The 18,900-nt window shown below is 45.7% G+C and overlaps 1 protein-coding gene across 1 annotated transcript in view; it reads left to right on the top strand.

Annotated features, from left to right (window-relative positions):
* The first annotated feature begins 461 nt into the window (after window positions 1–461).
* Window positions 462–18,900, top strand: part of Ext1 (exostosin glycosyltransferase 1) — a 283,742-nt gene continuing 265,303 nt past the window's right edge. Inside the window, exon 1 of the mRNA XM_031359393.1 lies at window positions 462–2,243. Coding sequence (XP_031215253.1) covers window positions 1,282–2,243 — 962 coding nt within the window. The 5' untranslated portion in view covers window positions 462–1,281. The remainder of the gene's footprint in view (window positions 2,244–18,900) is intronic.

Here is an 18,900-nt window from a genome sequence, read left to right as displayed (position 1 = left end):
AGTGGGTTCAAGTGTGGGGGAGAGACATCCCGACCTGAGCTCGCTTTCCATGAAGCCGCCCCCACCCCCTTCCTCTCGCTTCTCCATTTTCAGGCATCCTTCTCCAGGAACCGGTCGTCTCAGACTCCTGGAGGGGAGGCGTTCCCGGCTCGTGGAGACCCGGGGCATCCCGAGCAGCGGGCTGCCGGCCAGGTCCCCACCCTTCCTCCTGCGTCTCTGGGGCCCGCCTGGTCCAGGTTGCATCCCCGGCCCGGCGTGCCGAAGGCCGGCGGTGGGCGACGCCCGGCCGGCTAGCGCTCCGCCCGCCGTCCGTGCGCTCCGGGGTCCCCGTGCCCGCGCCGCGCCGCGCCGGCGCCTCTGCCGGCCGCCGGGGGTTATGAATGGGCGCAGCGGAAGCCCCGCCCCACCCGGACGTGACGCCCGGCCAATGGCAGCGCGGGCTGCGTGGATGGATGAGGTCAGCGCTGTCGTGTCGGGAATGGAATGTGTAAGTGTAACATTCAGAACCGGGTAACATTCGGCGACCGAACGCGGCGGTCGGCAGTGATAGCGCGGGGCCTGCGAAGCACCGCTCGGGGCCGGCACTGCCCGCGGGGAGGACGCGCCGCCGCCGCCGCCCCGCGCCGCCTCTTGCCGCCGGCCGGGCCGCCGGGCGCCCGGGGAGCCGGCCCCGTGAACGCAGGAGTAAACACCGGCGGAGTGTGGGAGCCGCTGCAGAAGGGAATAAAGAGACATGCAGGGATTTGTGAGGTTACGGCGCCCCAGCTGCAAGATGCACTAGCCGGCTGAAGCCGAGGCGGATTGACTTGTTGGAACCGTAGTGCTCTGCACCGGAGTGTGGATGAGTTGAAGTTGCTTTCCCCGGGCTCGTTCTCCACGCCGCTGAGAGGAATCCGAGCGGAGAGGCAGTCACTTCGTCTTGCCATTGATTGGGTATCCGGAGCTTTTTCTTCCCTGCTCTCTTTCTTTTCCTCCGTCTTGTTGCATGCAAGAAAATTACAGTCCGCTGTTCGCCCGCCCTGGGTGCGAGATCTTCTGCCCGGCTCTCTCCCGTGCATTGTGCAGCCCAAAGATGAAAGACCGAAGGGGAGAAAGTTAAAGAAATCGCCCACATGCGCTGGATCAGTCCACGGCTTGGGGAAAGGCATCCAGAGAAGGTGGGAGCGGAGAGTTTGAAGTCTTTACAGGCGGGAAGATGGCGGACTGGAGCTGAAAGTGTTGATTGGGAAACTTGGGTGATTCTTGTGTTTATTTACAATCCTCTTGACCCAGGCAGGACACATGCAGGCCAAAAAACGCTATTTCATCCTGCTCTCAGCTGGCTCTTGTCTCGCCCTTTTGTTTTATTTTGGAGGCGTGCAGTTTAGGGCATCGAGGAGCCACAGCCGGAGAGAAGAGCACAGTGGTCGGAATGGCTTGCACCAGCCCAGTCCGGATCATTTCTGGCCCCGCTTCCCGGACGCTCTGCGCCCCTTCTTTCCTTGGGATCAATTGGAAAACGAGGATTCCAGCGTGCACATTTCCCCCCGGCAGAAGCGAGACGCCAACTCGAGCATCTACAAAGGCAAGAAGTGCCGCATGGAGTCCTGCTTCGATTTCACCCTTTGCAAGAAAAACGGCTTCAAAGTCTACGTCTACCCGCAGCAGAAAGGAGAGAAAATCGCCGAAAGTTACCAAAACATTCTAGCGGCCATCGAGGGCTCCAGGTTCTATACCTCGGACCCCAGCCAGGCGTGCCTCTTTGTCTTGAGTCTGGATACTTTAGACAGAGACCAGTTATCACCTCAGTATGTGCACAATTTGAGATCCAAAGTGCAGAGTCTCCACTTGTGGAACAATGGTAGGAATCATTTAATTTTTAATTTATATTCTGGCACTTGGCCTGACTACACCGAGGACGTGGGGTTTGACATCGGCCAGGCGATGCTGGCCAAAGCCAGCATCAGTACTGAAAACTTCCGACCAAACTTTGATGTTTCTATTCCCCTCTTTTCTAAGGATCATCCCAGGACAGGAGGGGAGAGGGGTTTTTTGAAATTTAATACCATCCCTCCTCTCAGGAAGTACATGCTGGTATTCAAGGGGAAGAGGTACCTGACAGGGATAGGGTCAGACACCAGGAATGCCTTATATCACGTCCATAACGGGGAGGACGTCTTGCTCCTCACCACCTGCAAGCATGGCAAAGACTGGCAAAAGCACAAGGATTCTCGCTGTGACAGAGACAACACGGAGTATGAGAAGTGAGTAAGGGCTGCCTCCCATCGAGGCTCGGCCCTGGGCCCTGGATACCTGAGTCCAGGTGGGAGGATGGGGGATGCGGGATGCGGGGATGGAGACAGGAGCCCTCCGTTCTGTTGCTTCCGGGGACCAAGCGGCTGGGTTCAAGTGTGGGGGCTGAGCTTGAGCTTCTCAGGCAAACTCGACAAGAGTACTCTCGCCAGCCAAGTTGGTGAAGGTATCTCCCTGGTACTTTGAAAACCGTTCAGAACCCATGTGTCTTCCGCGCATTAGGGGGTTCTGATCCAAGTTTGGAAACTTGTGTTTCACTGAAGGGTACTAAAGAGTATTTGTGACGACCCGGAGAGACACAGTTCTACTCAGGTCCACAGACACTGATCCCTATGCTTTGTTTGTTTTCCTCAAGAACATGGGTAACTCTTCTCTCTGCAGTTTGCTAGGCTTCAATGTGCACCTTTCCCTTTAAGCATTAGAACCTTGATAGCTGGAATATTTTAATTTCTTACCTCCCCAACTTGTGACTGTCTCTTACTTCCTCTATAGCATTGATGTTTATTAAGGGTAGAATGCAAGTTGGTTAGGGTCATTCATTCATTCATTCATTCCTAGAAGCCCTCTCTTTCTTGGAGAAACTTTAAAATCTGGGCCTCAGGCCCGCTGCATTGAACTACCCTTACTAATTTAGATTTCCCTTTCTTCTTTGTCTTTATCTATTTGCATATAAATGTGGACTGTTAATCTTTGAATGGGCTTGAGATGCCTCCTTAGCCTCTGTGGAGAGGAGAGTTTTGTTTAGTTGCTAAGTAACTGAGTTGGTTACTTTGTAGCCCCTTTCAGTCTTCCTTTTCCTTGTCTTTAACAGTCGCCGACACACAGGATTTCAGGTCAAAGTTAGAATCCACAAATCTGCTTTAAACCTATGCTGCCCGGTCAGTTTCCTGATAGCTGAGGTCAGTGCCCCAGACTCACTTGTGTCTGGCTGGGAAAGAGTTAGTGAGCGCCTATGGTGCATTTCCACTTTACGCCAGTTAAAAACCAGAGCAGCCTTGTGCTACCTAGGGAAGAAAGGGGAAACCTCTCAGCTGAGTACAAGAGGAACTGGCAGAGGTTGGCAGATTGTGCAATTGATTCATGAAATGCAGAATAGGGGAAATGCTTCCAAATGTGATTGGATCAGGAAGGGGTAGGGTGGGAACGGGGCCCTGAAATGAAAGGTTTGATTATTGTCCATGGATTCCCTCAGGCTCTCTGGTCTTGGTGGGGGGGATTGGAAGGGAAATTAAAGTCCTCCCAGACTTGATCCTAGAAGGGCGAGGAAGTATCAAGCCTGGGGATTCTGCTTCTGGGCCCCTTGGACATTTTCCCTCTCAATCATAGGAAATGCCTGAGGCCAGGATCAATTGTGAATCCATAGTTTCCTCTTTCACACGGAAGTTCTGCGTGAAGATTGAGTGTTGTAGCGGAGTGAAAATACTTTTTAGCTGTGGTCAGGAGCTGCTTTGTTGAGAGGACAGTATACTTTGACAGATTCCGGGGGTGCTTGTGAAAACGCAGTGCCTTCTAGGAATTTGTTTGGCTGGTGTGATGAGGCTGATCTTTTTGATGGCTTCTAAAGCAATCTCTCCAAGCTTTATAGAAAGATCATGAGGTTCTGCATTCTGAAAGAGCGGATGTTCCTTGGGTTCGACCTTCTCCCTTTCCCCTCCCCCCAGTAAATACCAGTTCTTTACATTTCCTATGGAAAGCTTGCTTTTGTTTTCTAGTGTACGGAGATGGGGAAAGGTGTGGTTGATTGGCTTGCGAGCAACTTTGTTTTGCTAATTGAATGTAATTAATTTTTCACCTTTCAGTGCTTGGGCCAAGAAATCTGACACCCTCCACCTCTACTTGATCTAAGTTTAAAGACCACTTGGGTCTGGGCCTCAGTTTGGAAGCGGGGCATTCAGAAAGAAAACAAGTTTACTTTTCTCCTGAGCAGGGTTTTCCTCTGTTCCTTTTACAACCCTTCTAGCCTCAATTTTGCTTACTAGGGTGTGTTAGTGGTGCCGAACGCTCGCATTCAGCAGACTGAAACTCCTAGTTTTTAACTCCTCGAATTGTCAGTATTGTTACTTGCAAAGATTGCTGGGTGTTTGTTTGCTTTTGACTTTGGAATACGCAGGGATGAAATAAGAATGCAGGAATCTGGAAGCAGTGTGTTGTGCGGTGTACTTCAGAATACACTGATGCTGCTGTCGGAAGTGAGAGCACTAGGGCAATGCAGAACTCTTCAGCCATACTGAGGCTAACTGCACCAGACCCTTGACGATGAGTAGATCCTAAAGTCCGATCGGTGGATGTGGTCCTCCCCTCCTGGAGTCGTCTTCGAGTTGATTTCTATCCAGGGTTGGAGCGGTTTCCTGGGTGCTCTAGGCATTCATTTGGTAATGGCTTGTAAAGGCGAGATCAATTTTCATCTACTCCTCTTCTGCATTAGCAAGTACCTATGAAAAGGATTCAACTTAATTTGCTTCAGCAAGCAACCTCATACGGGTTTGCTTGGGACACCGGATCTGATAATTAGATTGGAAATTTATAGCACCTTGGTCAAGTTAGGCTACTAGAAGAACATAACCGGATACTTCAACTCCAAGATACCGTGATGGGGTGTAATGTTGTAGGTTTCAAGGGAAGTGGTTGAGGACTCCTGTCCCACTTATGATTTTGTGAAAAGCACATTGATCTCACTGGGGGCAGAACAGCTGTGCGGAGTGAATGGGAATTATTTTTGTGCTGGAGAAAAAGTTCCTGTAAACTTTGACCCAGCTTTCCAATAACATGAAACATCTACTTTTTTTTCACAGTGCACATAATTTTTATCAGTTACATATCTTCTTTATTTTATTTTTTTCATTTTATTTCATTTCTCACTGACCTGCAACTAGCTATGTAGAACAGGCTGGCCTTGAATTCAGGGATCCACCTGCCTCTGCCTCCTGAGTACTGAGATTAAAGATGTGTGTATCCCACCACATCCGGCTTTTAGCTACATATCATAACTGGTGTAGCTGGCACCAGCTGAACTGAGTCGCTGCTGGGATTTGGTGATCTGGAGTGAGACCTAAGAGAAATTCACTCCATTTTAATGTTTTTGGCTTCTCAGGCATCCTTAGATGATGACTACGTCTTTGCATGGACGTCACAGGTTAGAGAGCTTTGGGGAACTTCTAGTTTGACTACCTCAAAAAGAGGAAGAGAAGGTAATGAGAGGTGGCCTGCACCTTTGACTCTTCCAAGGAAAGCAGGGTGATTCTTTCAAAACATCTTTTCTGAAAACAGTCAAGATCGTCAGTTTTCTGAAAACTCAAGATCAGATCGTTAGACCACCTTCCCCAACACCCCCCCCAAGTTCCCCCAACCCCCCTCCCCCATAAAAAAGATTGTCAGACGCTTTTCTGTTCCCTAAAGCTGTACTCTACTGGGGTTTTAAAAAACAAAACAAAACATTTCTTTAGTGTATGTGTGCATGTGTGTGTGTGTGCATGCCTGGAGGTCAGAGGACAACTTGAAGTCAGTTCTCTTTCACCAAGTGGGGTCTGCGCATCCTCTGGCTAGGAGGCTGGTGCCCTTCCTCAGTGAGTCACCTCTTCAGCCCCAGCCATGTACTGTTTCAGGATGGATAATATTTTAGCTTGTAGCACTCTCTTTTCTTAGCAATAGAAACTAAAGGATGGCACATTTTTTTTTAGGGAGCAGTTGGAACTCTGATGTGTTTTAGTTAGTAGTTCCAGAGTACAGGCCTTTGGAATCCTTCATTAGTCAGCATTCCTTTCATTTCTAATTGGGAACACTTTGGAAGCGCTCAGCCTCCAGGACATCCCGATTGATGCTGCTGGTGTTTCTACAACTTGATGACAACTTTCCAAAGGTGGCTGGCAGGCATTGAAAAAGAGGAAAAAAAATGTCAAATCGTTTAAAGAGTTGATGCAGCCCTTTAAAGGGACACGCTTTAAAGGGACAAGAACAGAGTCTTGCATGCGGTTCACATGATTCCCTTTTATTGTTGATAAAGTAATAGGTGGGTGTGTCTCCAAAACTGCTTTGCATAACTCATTCTTTTTAATTTTTTTTTTTTTAATTTTATTGAGTTTTCTATTTGGCTTTAAGAATTTCGGGAACAGATGGAATTGACCAAACAAGTTGGATTCAGATGGTATTGCAGAGGAAGGAAAATGTGCTTAAGACAAGCCATAGTACAAAAAGGCTTTTTCTCTCTTTCCTCCATTATCCTCAACTGGGTTCACAGACCTTGGAACAAGTTTCTGACCTGGGCCTGACTCTTTGCTGAATGTTGTCCTTTTCCAAAGGGAAAGGTGGGAACAGAGACGCACAGCCTTCAAATGTAAAATATTAGCACCTTTCTCCCCACAGTTGTGTTATGGCACAAAAGTGTTTCTAAAGTAACCCACAGATGGGAAAGAAAAATAATAGTCCTATGCCGAGCTATGAAGGTGACAAAGTGTGTCTTTTGACAGTGCAGCTATTGAAGTTGTACCCCTAATCCACAAGTTCCTCATCTCTCTGAGCCTGCTTTCTGCAGAGAGCCCCTGAAAGCCTGGCTCACAAGAAGTGATGGTTGGGGATGTTACTGCCTCTTGGAGGGATATTTGCCATTTGATGGAGTCCAGAATAGGAAATGTTGAAAGGTGTCTGTTACCTGAGATATGGGTTTAAATGGTTTCACTACACTGAATTCATGACAAGCTGCTAAGGTTTGGGCAGATCCCCCTGAAAGCAGGCCACCTTCGGTTTTCTTGATACCAGTTGGGTGGCACAGAATTGGTAAAAGGGGACGCCATACCCCGAGGTGGTTGTGGTTTGCTTCATATCCTGAAAGATCTACTGCCAAAGAATAGGAGTCTAGAAAACTCTGTCAGTGACTTCTTGTCAGCCACCTATCCATGGTTTGGGTGGGTAGGGCCTGGCTGCATTTCTTGCAGCTACCTTGCGGCGTGTCTTGTTAGTGCATCACAGCCATGTGTATGTAAGCTGAAGCCAGAGGTGCTGAGGCAGCTTGGCCAAGGCTTCCCAGCTCGTAAGTGGCAGAACTTGGGCTGCAGCCCAGGCTTTCTCCCCATGGTTCTCTGTCTTCTCACCATGGCCTGCTACTGCTTTCTGACACTCAGTCAAATCAGGTCAGATGAAGGGGTCATTGGGTTCTGCAGGTTTCAGACATAAATGATTGAATGCAATAACTAACTGTTTTTATGTAAGGTCTCTTCCAGTTTGGTCAGCTTTGAGCTTAGCCTCTTTCCAAACTGGAAGAATGCTTCTACTTAACTTTCCCTTTCTTATGTCATTTAAAGCCTTTCAACAAGTGAATTCAGTATTACATTTAGTGAACTAATGATTCTGTGACCAGGGGCTTGAGGTCCCAGAGGTACATACTCTGTTCTTCAAAATGTTAGTGCCTGCCAGGCAGTAGTGGCACACACCTTTAATCCCAGCATTTGGGAGGGAGAGGCAGGTGGATTTCTTGAGTTTGAGGCCAGCCTGGTCTACACAGTGAGTTCCAGGACATCCAGGGCTACACAGAGAAACCTTGTCTTAAAAAACCAAAAAGCAAAAAAACCCCAAAATGTTAGTGCCCTAGAGAATAAAAAAATTTGCCTGTTAGTTAGCAAGTGAGTCAGGTGTGTATATATCAGATGTCTCTTTCATTGTTTTGTGAATTTCCCAAGGAAAAGCTTTAGCTTGTGCATGTGCGAATAGGACCTCAATTCTGACATTTAAACTTTGAACTACTTGAAGGGGAAGATTCATGAGCATTTCAATCTGACCTGCATGGATTCTGCTTTTCCGTATCTCCTTGTCTCTTCAAAGTGAACTTTGGCCTGCACTGAAGCATGTCTGCTTTCTGGGATTGTAAGTGGACTGTCTGGGATGATGCTCCAGGTGGGTGTGTGATTCAATCATGTAGAAAGGCTCACTGGGAGGTTTTGCTGCTGGCTAGGGTGCATCCCAGAGGTAGGCAAACTCATGCTTAGTAGTCCCAAGGAAAAGAGTTTTGTTTTGTTTTGTTTTTTAAGTAATGCAGGTAGGGCTGTGGACATACCTCAGCAAGCATAGGACCTGAATCTGGATTGCCAGCACTCATGTGAAAAGCCAGCTGTGGTAGCATGCTTATAATTTCAGCACTGGGGAGTCGGAGACAGGAGGATTCTTGGAGCTTGCTGGTCACCCAGTCTAGCGTAATTGGTTAGCTTCCGGTTCAGAAAGTAAAGGGAAGTGATTGAAGAAGACACCGAATGGTGATATTGACCTCTGCCCTCCACATGCACCATACACCCTTGATCTCTGTCTACCATATGCACCCGTCCACGCTGCCTCCAGGCACGCGTGGCATGCATACAAACACACCTGCCATAAAAGGTATATACTCCTGGGGGAGATAGACAAGATACAAGACACAGCAAAGCGGTGTTCCACTTTGTTTCTTACCCCGCTATGAGAGCTAGGCCATGCTCAAGTTTGATTCAGTTGCCTAACCTTTATATTTGTATTGTTTTATCTCTGCATATTCTAACACTTTGTCCAGCTATGTGAATTATTTAGTCAGTGGTAAATAAATCTTAACTTCATTGTTTGTCCAAGCTGCCTATGTGTTGAAACTAGGGCTAATGCATGGTAAGCACAACTCCTGGCCTGCTGCAAGCTACTCTTATTTTTTTTTTGAAAGTTGAAGTCAGACCTAAGTGTACTTGTATGCCTTTCCCCTTAACAGATGAAGTGGGACTTTTAAACACATTCTTTCTTTTAATGCACAGCTGTATCATAGTTTAACCATTTACACGCGCACGCGCACACACACACACACACACACACACACACACACACACACACAATTTACTTTTGGAGGGTGAATTTCACCAGAGTGCCTGCTTCTTGCTCAGGGTCTCTTTTTCAAAAACAACAGAGGACTTACGTGCCCTCCCCCCACCCCTCATCCCACTGGAATGGTAGGTGTTTTTAAGGTGAGGCTGAGCACCCAGTTTGGGAAGTAGCTGTCATTAAATGACAGCTTAGATAAACATTGTAGGTGGTAATTGGTCCTGCAGGGGGTCTTTGAAGCTCCAGGCTCTGTTCCCTTTGAAGTTTTGTTTTGGCTCCAGCCAAAAACCTCTCTCTCTTAACTGTGTTGGCAGCCACAGACTTCTCTAGACAGACACAATGCTTGCTTTCTGGGGATCTCAGGGTCTATTGACCCAACTTGGGGGAGATGACCCTTTTTCTAGCATCTTGTATCAATCAGGCATTTGCTTCTATTTTCCCTTTGATTGCAGGCTCTGTGATCCATGGGAGGTGAGTTTGGGCAGGTTCTTTACCTTTGGACCGCCAAATAAGGGATTCTTAACACCTAGTGTATTGTTCTAAGTATCTTTAAAACCAGGCACAAAACAGTTAATGTCCAGTTCAAGCTTTTAAACTTTTGGCTAACATAACTCCTTTGGATGGCATTGAGAGATTTGAAATAATATACACACTTGAGTTTTCCTTTGTACCTTTTTGTCTTGCTTTAGAAAGCAGAGCCTGGGATTCTGAGCCAGGGAATAACTGACAATGATTCTCTGACTAATTTTTTAACCTTTCAGCCTCAGTTATTGTATCTGGAAATGGAGATTAGGTTACCAGCCTCACAGGGTCATTAAGAGGATCAAAAGAGGTGGAGTGTATGTGAATGTACCTTGTAAATGATAATATGCTCTCTAGGGTGGCCGTGTTATTAAAACCATCTTCCTGTCATGGTCTAGTCAACTATAAAGTGGCTCAGTTAGTTTCATAACTTGGCCTTTTAACTGTGCTCCTGAAAAAGGCCTGCTCATCTCTTCCCTGAAACTGAATTCCCAGGTAACCGTGGGCTTAAGTGCCTCTGGTGTTTAATCGTTGCTCAGTGGAATGTAGGAAGACATGCATGAAGTTTTCAGGCTGGAGGTAGCAGGCGGAAGGGGTAGAGAGAGGGCAGCCTCTGGAGTAGCGCAACATTTCCTTGATTCCATGTTTTCTATGTTCCCTGCATCAAGAATGGCAGAGTATCTCTTTTGCATTTACCAAAGCCGGCTGACGACTACTTGTGGAGAGCCACCCAGTATGAATGGAACCGAGCCACTTAGCAGTTTCCTTGAGCTGGTTCAGTGGGTTCTTAAGCTACAGTCCCAAGCACACCATCTCTCAGGCCATGCTTAGTCACAGGACTTATTCTAAGGGGACATGGGACAGAAATTAAACTAATAGTGTTCTGCTAAGTTCCCAGCATGCAATATGATACCCAGACAGGGTGCTTTGTTTCTGCTCTGCCCAGCTCTTCTGTTTCTCTATGCCTGCCAACCATCATCAGTGAGCCCGTCTTGAGTGCTGTTGTCCAGGTCTGGTGGGGAACCAAGTCTGGTTGACTTTTCCAGAGATTGATCATTGCTCTTACGGGGAGGAGCCTTTCACATTAGGCCATGAATTGGGTATGCTGGAGACCTGATCAATGGAGGGATTGCCCTGTCACATTTCCACTCTTAACAGGTGAACATCCTTCTGCAAAGAACAGCTTGAAGTCATTTCCTGGAATAGGGGACTGTGGTTAGAGGAAGTTAGCTGTGGCAGGTACTGTTGAAGCCATATCCTGTTGACACTTTTGCCTGTGAACCCAGATGATGGCAACAGCCACTAATACTTCTGGAGCTTGTACTATGGGCTGGCAATTGGGTTATTGTATCTTCTTAATCTTTTTGAGCACTTAGTAGTTACGTACCAATTGTTCTTCACTTTGTAAATGAAGAAACAGAGGCAGAGAGAGAGTCTTTACACTGACCTACATAAGAGCATGCAGACTATAAAAGTGGAGGTGTTCCGACTTCGAGGCCTGTGCTCTCAATCATACAGGGCACTTCAGTGCTTTTGAATAGTCCCCCTTGCAGGCCAGGCAACCACAGTCTCACCACTTGTCGAATGTTTGATTGATGGGTGGAGTATCACTTGGGCTTTTTCGCCTAGAATTGATTTCGCCAAGTTTAGAGAGTGTTCTAACCATTTTGGAAATCTGATTTCCCAGCTCTAGTGGATTTGGAAGCGTACATTTAAAGACAAGAGTTGGGTTCTTGCAAATAGATCTGGGAAGATGGGACAGCTAACAAGACAAATACAAGGAAAGAGGCCCGGGAGTTATGACACGTAACACTCAGAAGCAAGGAAGCCTGGCAGGTAATGAATAGCTGGCCCAGTGCTCCAGAGTGTGCCGTCTACACTGCGCGCAGCAGAAGCCGAGCCTCTGAGCGCCGGTTGTAGCTTACCTGTCCCGCAGTAGAGCTTCTGTAAATATTTGATAAGCTGCACTGTGGTTATTGTTGACCTGAAGCGTCATTTATGTGTACTCATCCTTAATAAAGTGGAAAAACACTGCATTTCTCTAACTTGCTTAATCATATGGGAGAGATAGGAATGTTTAGACGCTCACGGGTAAGCTGTCCTTTTGAAAACTCGTCAGCCAAGCTAACCTGAGCACCTACCTGGCTTACACACTCAAAGTACAAACATGGGATTGAGATGCAGAGAAAAGAGGGACCCAGGAGGGGACGAGGAGACCTCGAGTCTGTCTCCTGGAGTTGTCCCCGACAGGTATGTTGAGGACCATGATACCCACACTCTTAGACAGATGAGACCTGATGGACGGAAGGATAGAATGGACCCCACCCTGTATCCTGTGTACATTTCCAGCACCCTGAGAGCTTATGGAATCATCTGTGGTGTTGCTGTTGTAAAATAGGACCTCACCTCTACCCTTGCAAACTGTCCCGAGACTTCTCATTGGTAGTCTGGCTGTCTTGGCTGCTGGTCCCAGCTGTTAACTGCTTCCTCAGCTTCATCCCATCCTCGAGAGTGAGCCACACCCACCTCCTCCCTTTTCCAGCTACTTTCTGGAAAGCGCCATCCTGCTCTTTCTCAAGACTCCAGTCACTTCCTGGACATGGCTATATTTTCTTAGAACATTTCATGGTTACTATAGCTTCATGTTTCTATTTCTTTAACTATTTGTTAATCTTTTTTCAATAAATTGCATAGATGCTGAAGGAAGGAGTCCTGGATCCAGTAATGTTTCTATTTTTAATTTGCTTTAGTTCATCTTTTTTTTTCTTTTTTTAATTAAAAAGAGGATCAGCCTCTTTTTTTTTTCTTTTTAAGTATTTATTTATTTCATGTATGTGGGTACACTGTCGCTGTCTTCAGACATACCAGAAGAGGGCATTAGATGCCATTACAGACGGTTGTGAGCCACCATATGGTTGCTGGGTTTTGAACTCAGGACCTCTGGAAGTGCAGTCAGTGCTCTTAACCACTGAGCCATCTCTCCAGCCCAACCGCTTTAGTTCATCTTAATCAATGTATGTAAAACAGTTCTGTGCCTACCACATGCATACACTAGGTATCAGCAGTGCCATGCGCCCTGCCCTCTGATGTCATGCAAATGGAATCACATGTTAGAAGATGCCAGATTCTTTGAAGAAAAGCAACATCATAGGCAGTCCAGTAGCCCCATGATATGGTTGTGTACTAGGATCCCCTTGCAGCTTCTGTCAGTGGATCTTGACTCCAACTGTAGGATGGATGGGTCAGAGTCTCTAGGGATGAAGTTCCAGGTTACTGAAAAGATTAGCCAGGTTTTTGGAAGCCCAGGGAGAGTAAGACCAAGAGATGGTTTCATGGTTTCTAAATATGGATGGAAGAAAGCTTCCTTGGGAATGTGGCTGGGAACTTGCCCACAGTAGTTCTGGGGAGGGCTAGGGTGAAGGTTGAAGGACAGTCTCAGGTCTGCCTTCTTGTTTGAAGCAGTTCTCCTGGCTGTTTGCTGCTGTGTGTACCCACTGCTGGGTGGCTCTTGAGTTTCCATCTCATATAGGAGTACTGGTATTAGAGACATATAATACCAGTCTTCTTTATTTCTGGACTGGAGATGGGAACTCATTCCTCAGGCTTGTGTAGCAAGCACCTAGACATTTCCTCAACCCTAGTCCTATCAACTAAAATAAGTTATTTTTATCGAACCACCAAGAATGTTGTCACTCTTGAGCATAGGTTCAGACTATGAGGTCTGCTAAGTCTCACTGTCTCTGATTTATCAAACAGGCTTTCCAGTCTCTCCTCCAACTTCATTATGTATTTTGCTCATTTACTTGGTTTCCCTGTTTGTTTTCAAATGAGAAATTTCTGTCAGTATTTTTTGAAAGGTACTTTCTCCTTTAGAAGACAAAATCAAGCCAGAACCTGTTGTGTTGGTCTGGGAAGCAGCGAGACCAAAATCAAAAAAACGAAGAATGTTTCATGCACTCTAGCCTAAGGTATTGATGAGGACTAAATGAAGAACCATTAGGCCCCTTTATCATTTAATTGTAATGGTCTCTAGATACTAGGGACTCCCACCTCTTTTTTTTTTTTAAATAAACTGTTATAAAATACTTGCAAACAGATAAAAACATCACATACCAAAATTAACTAGACCCCAGAGTCTATACAACTTATGAACTTATATACAGTTACAAATGGCATTCGAACCAGAAGCCATAGGGCTCTATGTTAAATTTCAGTATCATATACACTAGAAAGTCCACGACAGAATTAGAACTAGAAAGAAAAGCAGCTGCATATCCTCTGTCATAATGCATGTCCCCCATTACCTCAGCCAGACCTTTCTCATCCCCTTAATGTTCAGCCTCTCTTGTTCTCTTTCCTTCATTCTGTACCCATAGTTACATTTTTTTTTTAACATGTGCACACATTTTATTGGCTAGATTCTACATATGAGAGAGAACATGTAGTTTATTTCTGAAATTTCTTCCCCATTTAATTACAATTTCTTCCACGTCCTCCCCAGGTTTGATTGAATAAAAATTTTGTCTTTTTTTTTTTTTTTTACATCTAAGCTCTGCTAACTGGTACTTGAAGTATTGCTGCAAAGCACACAGTAACATCATGCTTAATAAAGCTATCAGGCTTCTAATGAATTCATGTGGAGATTTTTCACTCAATTAGAAGGCAAGGGGTGGGGGAAGGAAGGTATACTGTTATTTCTCCTGCCGGCCTCTATTTCCTGCATTCAATCTGCTGTGGCTCACAAGGATCCTGACTAGAAATGTTGTATTGCCCGCAGTTCTCGGGTGTCTAGCCTGGGCCGATTGCACCGTAGTGCGATTACTCGAATTCTTAGTAGGTCTTAAAAATGGACTCAGACTTGGTGACGGTCATATGACACTTGATTAAGTATGAATTATGTTTCATGTTCTTCCGAAGGTTGTGAAGGCTATCTTCCAAAATTATGGCTAGCTCTGTGTACCTGAAGAACTCTGAAAATCTAATCAGAGAGGGATCTGACACTAAGATGCTTTTGCTTTTCTGAGAGGCAGAGAAGAATTTCTGTGTGTTTTCGAAAGCACCATTTCGTCTGTGCTGCAGGCTCCTTTAAAACTCACATCGCATTAAGAAAGCTACCTTTAAACAGCATGTTTTATGATGACTCCATTTTTAAGAATGGCGTAATGTAGCAAACCTTTAAATGGAGAGAGTGGTCTTTTATTGATTCAAGGAGTAGAAATGTGTAATTTTTTTTTGTATCTGGATTGTAGAGTTACAGTGCTTTTTTTTTTTTTTTTTTTAAATGAGCTGTAGTTATGCTATGATAAAATTTAACCACCTCACTTCAGGGTTTAGTACAGGTAATAGATTCCAGTAGTATTTTGATGAATTTATTTTATGTGTTACCCCATCTAAGAAGAAACTCAAGTAAGGATAATATGGGGGGGGCGTGAAGGATTAGATGCTAAAATAAAGATAGATTTCAGGAAAGATGAGTGAAGCAGTCATTCCCTGTGAGTTCAGGAAGGGGAGAGATGATCTTAGGAACGAGGTGATGGTATCATCTCTGGCTTTGTTTCTTTCCCCTAGTGTCCTGTGAGCTGGTGACCAGGGCTGTCAGGTCTACATACTGTGCTTGTCTGTCTGCAATTTGGAAGTATGCTCTGGTGTTGGGGTTCTGGGGGACACACCTGGTGTTCCTCTCTGAATAGTTGGGAAAGATGAACAGAAAGATTACAGAAGCAGCCTGGCATAGTTGAATCATGGGGGTCATCTCAGTACTCAGGAGGTAGAGGCAGGAGGATTAGAAGTTCAGAGTCGGCTGGGTGGTGGTGGCTCACACCTTTAATCTCAGCACTTGGGAGGCAGAGGCAGGCGGATTTCTGAGTTCGAGGCCAGCCTGGTCTACAGAGTGAGTTCCAGGACAGCCAGAGCTATACAGAGAAAACCTTGTCTCGAAAAAAAAAAAAAAAACAAACAAAAAAAAAGAAGTTCAGGGTCAATTTGGGATGAAAAGCTGCACCTGGTAATCCACCCCTCCCTCCAAAATCGTGGCATGGTGGTGTAGGTGAGAAAATCGAGGACCAGGAAAAGTTGGGTAGCTCGCCTAGTATGTAGACAGTGAGAGAACACTCATCCCTCAGCTTGGAGCTCAGAGGCACAGGGAGGATCCACATGTAGGCTTGATTTGAGCTGCAGTAGGGGCAGGCTCACTATTTGTGAGACCTACGGCAACTCCTCTGTTTCAGTGCCTTCACTTTTAAGATGGGGCTGGTGATAATTTCTACATCGTGGGGTTGTTAGTGTGAGGGTTTGGTGGGCAATACTAGGTGTCCCATGCTTAGACTGGGCCTTGGGGCACAGTAAGGACTCAGTAAGAAGCAGCGGTTCCTGTCATTATTCATCTGTCTCATTAAGACCACATCAGACTCATAATTTCAGACTTTCCATTTGTGTGTGTCCATCGTTCTTTTAATTTCATTTCTTTCATTTGACCTATCTGTTTACAGCCTGTTACAGTTGTAGTGTGCAATATGATACGCTAGCTTGCCAGGCATGGAGAAACTCCTGGTGGTTTGGCAAGTGTTCAGAATTCCAACCACCTGTTGGAACTGTTGCCAACATACAGGAGATTTTTTTCATTTTCCAGAAGTGGTTCAGCTAAGAACTCCAGCCATCAGTATGATTTTTGTGTCTTTAAAAATCAGTTCTTTTCTTTTAGGAAAAGTATTTGGTTTCTTACCATTCCCGTGAGGCTGATCAATGCGTAGGCCTTGTTCCTGCTTTTTGCAAAAACATCAAAGTGCAGTGAATGGCAGGTATGGCTGAGATCCCCTGAAATGACTCTCAGAGGCAACCCTGGATAGGACTAAGGAGGAAAAAGTATTCTTCTCTCCTGCCATTCAAGTGGCAAAGCAAGAGATCCCGTCTTGCCGAGATATTAGCAAAACAGAGAGCCGGAGCAGGGAATAACTTTGCACTTCCAACAGTTTGCATGGTTATTAGTGGCCAGTGCCTTGTCCTTTAGGATGGTTGAAGTCTGCAGCTGCAGGACCGGGACCTCTTTGCTGCTTCTGCGTATTATATTTAAGTAGTGTGCACCTGTCCTTGGCGATAAACGTGGAACTGCAGCCAAGGTGAAGTCAGGGAGGAAATTCTAGACTGTTTTGAAGATCTGGGTGCGTTCAGACACACTGGCACTCTGGCTTTCGTTCTCTCTCAGGAGACACAGCTGCAGTCATGAACAAACACACACACTGTGAGAGGTTTTCTGGGATACAGTTTGCTACCAACCCAGATGTGATCCGATTCCTACTGGAGTCCACATCATAGAGGCATTGCTGTCACTGGGTCAGCTGTGTGTCTTAGAACCCTAACGTGTCCGAGAGGAACAACAGCAGCAGCACCCAGTTTGGAATAGTATTCCGTTCCTGTTGTCAGCTGGGCACTCCTGTGCTGTGTAGCACCCATAGGCTTGGTGAGGTGCTACTGGATCCCTAAGTGTAAGGAAGATAGTAGCTTCTTTCTGTCACCCCAAGTTTGATAGTGCTTGGCAAATGACAGGGTGTGTGTTTTACGCATAGTGATAATTTGGGGGCGAGCATTTTGATATAGGGTATGTAACCCAAATCTTTTTTTCTTTCTCCCATCCCAGAGAATAGGGAAAGGCTGAGGTTGGATTTATTTGTTGATTTATCTCCCCCTTTGACTAACCCTGACTGGCCTGGAAATCCATGAAGACTAGGCTGTCTTCTAGTTCATAGAGATCCACCTGCCTTTTTTTTTTTTGAGGGCTGAGATAAAAGATGTTAACTACCAAGCCTGGCTGGGTATTCTACATGGAAAATAAAGAATCAAGAAGGATATTTTAAAAAAAGCATTTCTTGTTTGGAGAGAGGTTTCCCACTCTGTTCAGTGGTCTCTCAGGTCTGTCTCTTTCCACGCTCCCACTTTCCTCCCTCTTTTCTTCCCTCCCTTCCTCTCTCTTTCTCCTGTCATATGTGTATATGTTTGTTTGGTATATTTGGGGTACATAGGTATGGGTGTATGGTTATGTGGGGTGTTCATACTGATGCCTGTTGATGCACTGGCCAGAATAGTGTTGTAGGGTGTCTTCCATCCTTCTCTGCCTTATTCCTTTAAGACAGCATGTCTCTCTAAACCCCAGGATCATTGTTTTGGTTAGACTGGCTAGTCAATGAGTTCCTGGGATATGCTTGTCTCCGCCCCTTGGTGCTGGGGTTATAGGTGTAGGCAGTCATATGTGTGCTGTGGATTTGAACTCGTCTTCTTGCTTACAGGCAAATATTAACCACCAAGCCATCTCCATAGACCTGTCCTATGTTCTCCTTAATGTCTTTTCTACAAAAATAGAAATTGCCTTTCTTCTAGTAAGCTGATTTATAGATTCAAGTAACAGTGTGATAAAAATACCATTTCGTATTTCCAGTGAACTCTTTTAATTAGATGAGGTACAATAACTAGAATTTTTGGACTTGTCTCTAAAAGTAGAAAACACTTATTTTTGGAACTGCTAGGCATGATGGCTTGGGCGCTTTATCAGTGTGCTGTATTCAGGACGTGGCTTAAGCACTATCATTTGAAGCCTGTCATTTCTGGCCCCCTTAGGGGTATAAAAGTGGTGTAGTGATTTTTCAGATAGCAGAACACAAGGCAGCAGCAGGCCATTGGCTTGCCCTTCAGCCCAGGGCGTTCCTTGCTAATCACTACCTTCACCTAGCGAAGCTCCTATTAAGTATTTCTCTGTCCACGAGGAGCGGCTGTGATGATAATCTCAGTGGTAGGTTCCAGCGCGCCTGCATGGAGGGACTTCTAAGCCCCCTCCCTAACCCCCATATTCTCCCTTCCTGACTTTAGGGATGCAATAGGCATGTAAGCTTTGTGGTTTCTCCTTATGGCATTAAGGCCTAGTGAATTCTGGGATTTAGTTTGACAGCTAAGGGCTCGCTCTTCTTTTTGGACCATTAATCTTTCTGCTCTGAATTACAATTTTTAAAGTTTTTATCTCCTCAGACTCATGTACCTTCATGCGGGAAGCTGATTCATTTTTCTCTGGATTCCCTCACTATGAGACACTCCCTCATAGTGTGCTACTGTGCTTGATAAGTGCTTAGAAGAGGTTATTATATTTGATTAGGGGTATGTGTGTGTGTGTGTGTGTGTGTGTGTGTGTGTGTGTGTGTGTTTTGCTGGGGTTTGAACCTTGGGCCTCCTGAATGAGTGCTTTACTACTGAGTTATATTCTGCCTGTAGTTTGTTTGTTTTTTT

Source organism: Mastomys coucha, unplaced genomic scaffold (genome assembly GCF_008632895.1).
Source record: "Mastomys coucha isolate ucsf_1 unplaced genomic scaffold, UCSF_Mcou_1 pScaffold7, whole genome shotgun sequence".
NCBI classification, from domain to species: Eukaryota; Metazoa; Chordata; class Mammalia; order Rodentia; family Muridae; genus Mastomys; species Mastomys coucha.
Note: the sequence above shows the minus strand (reverse complement) of the source record. Positions and strands in the feature narration are given on the sequence as shown.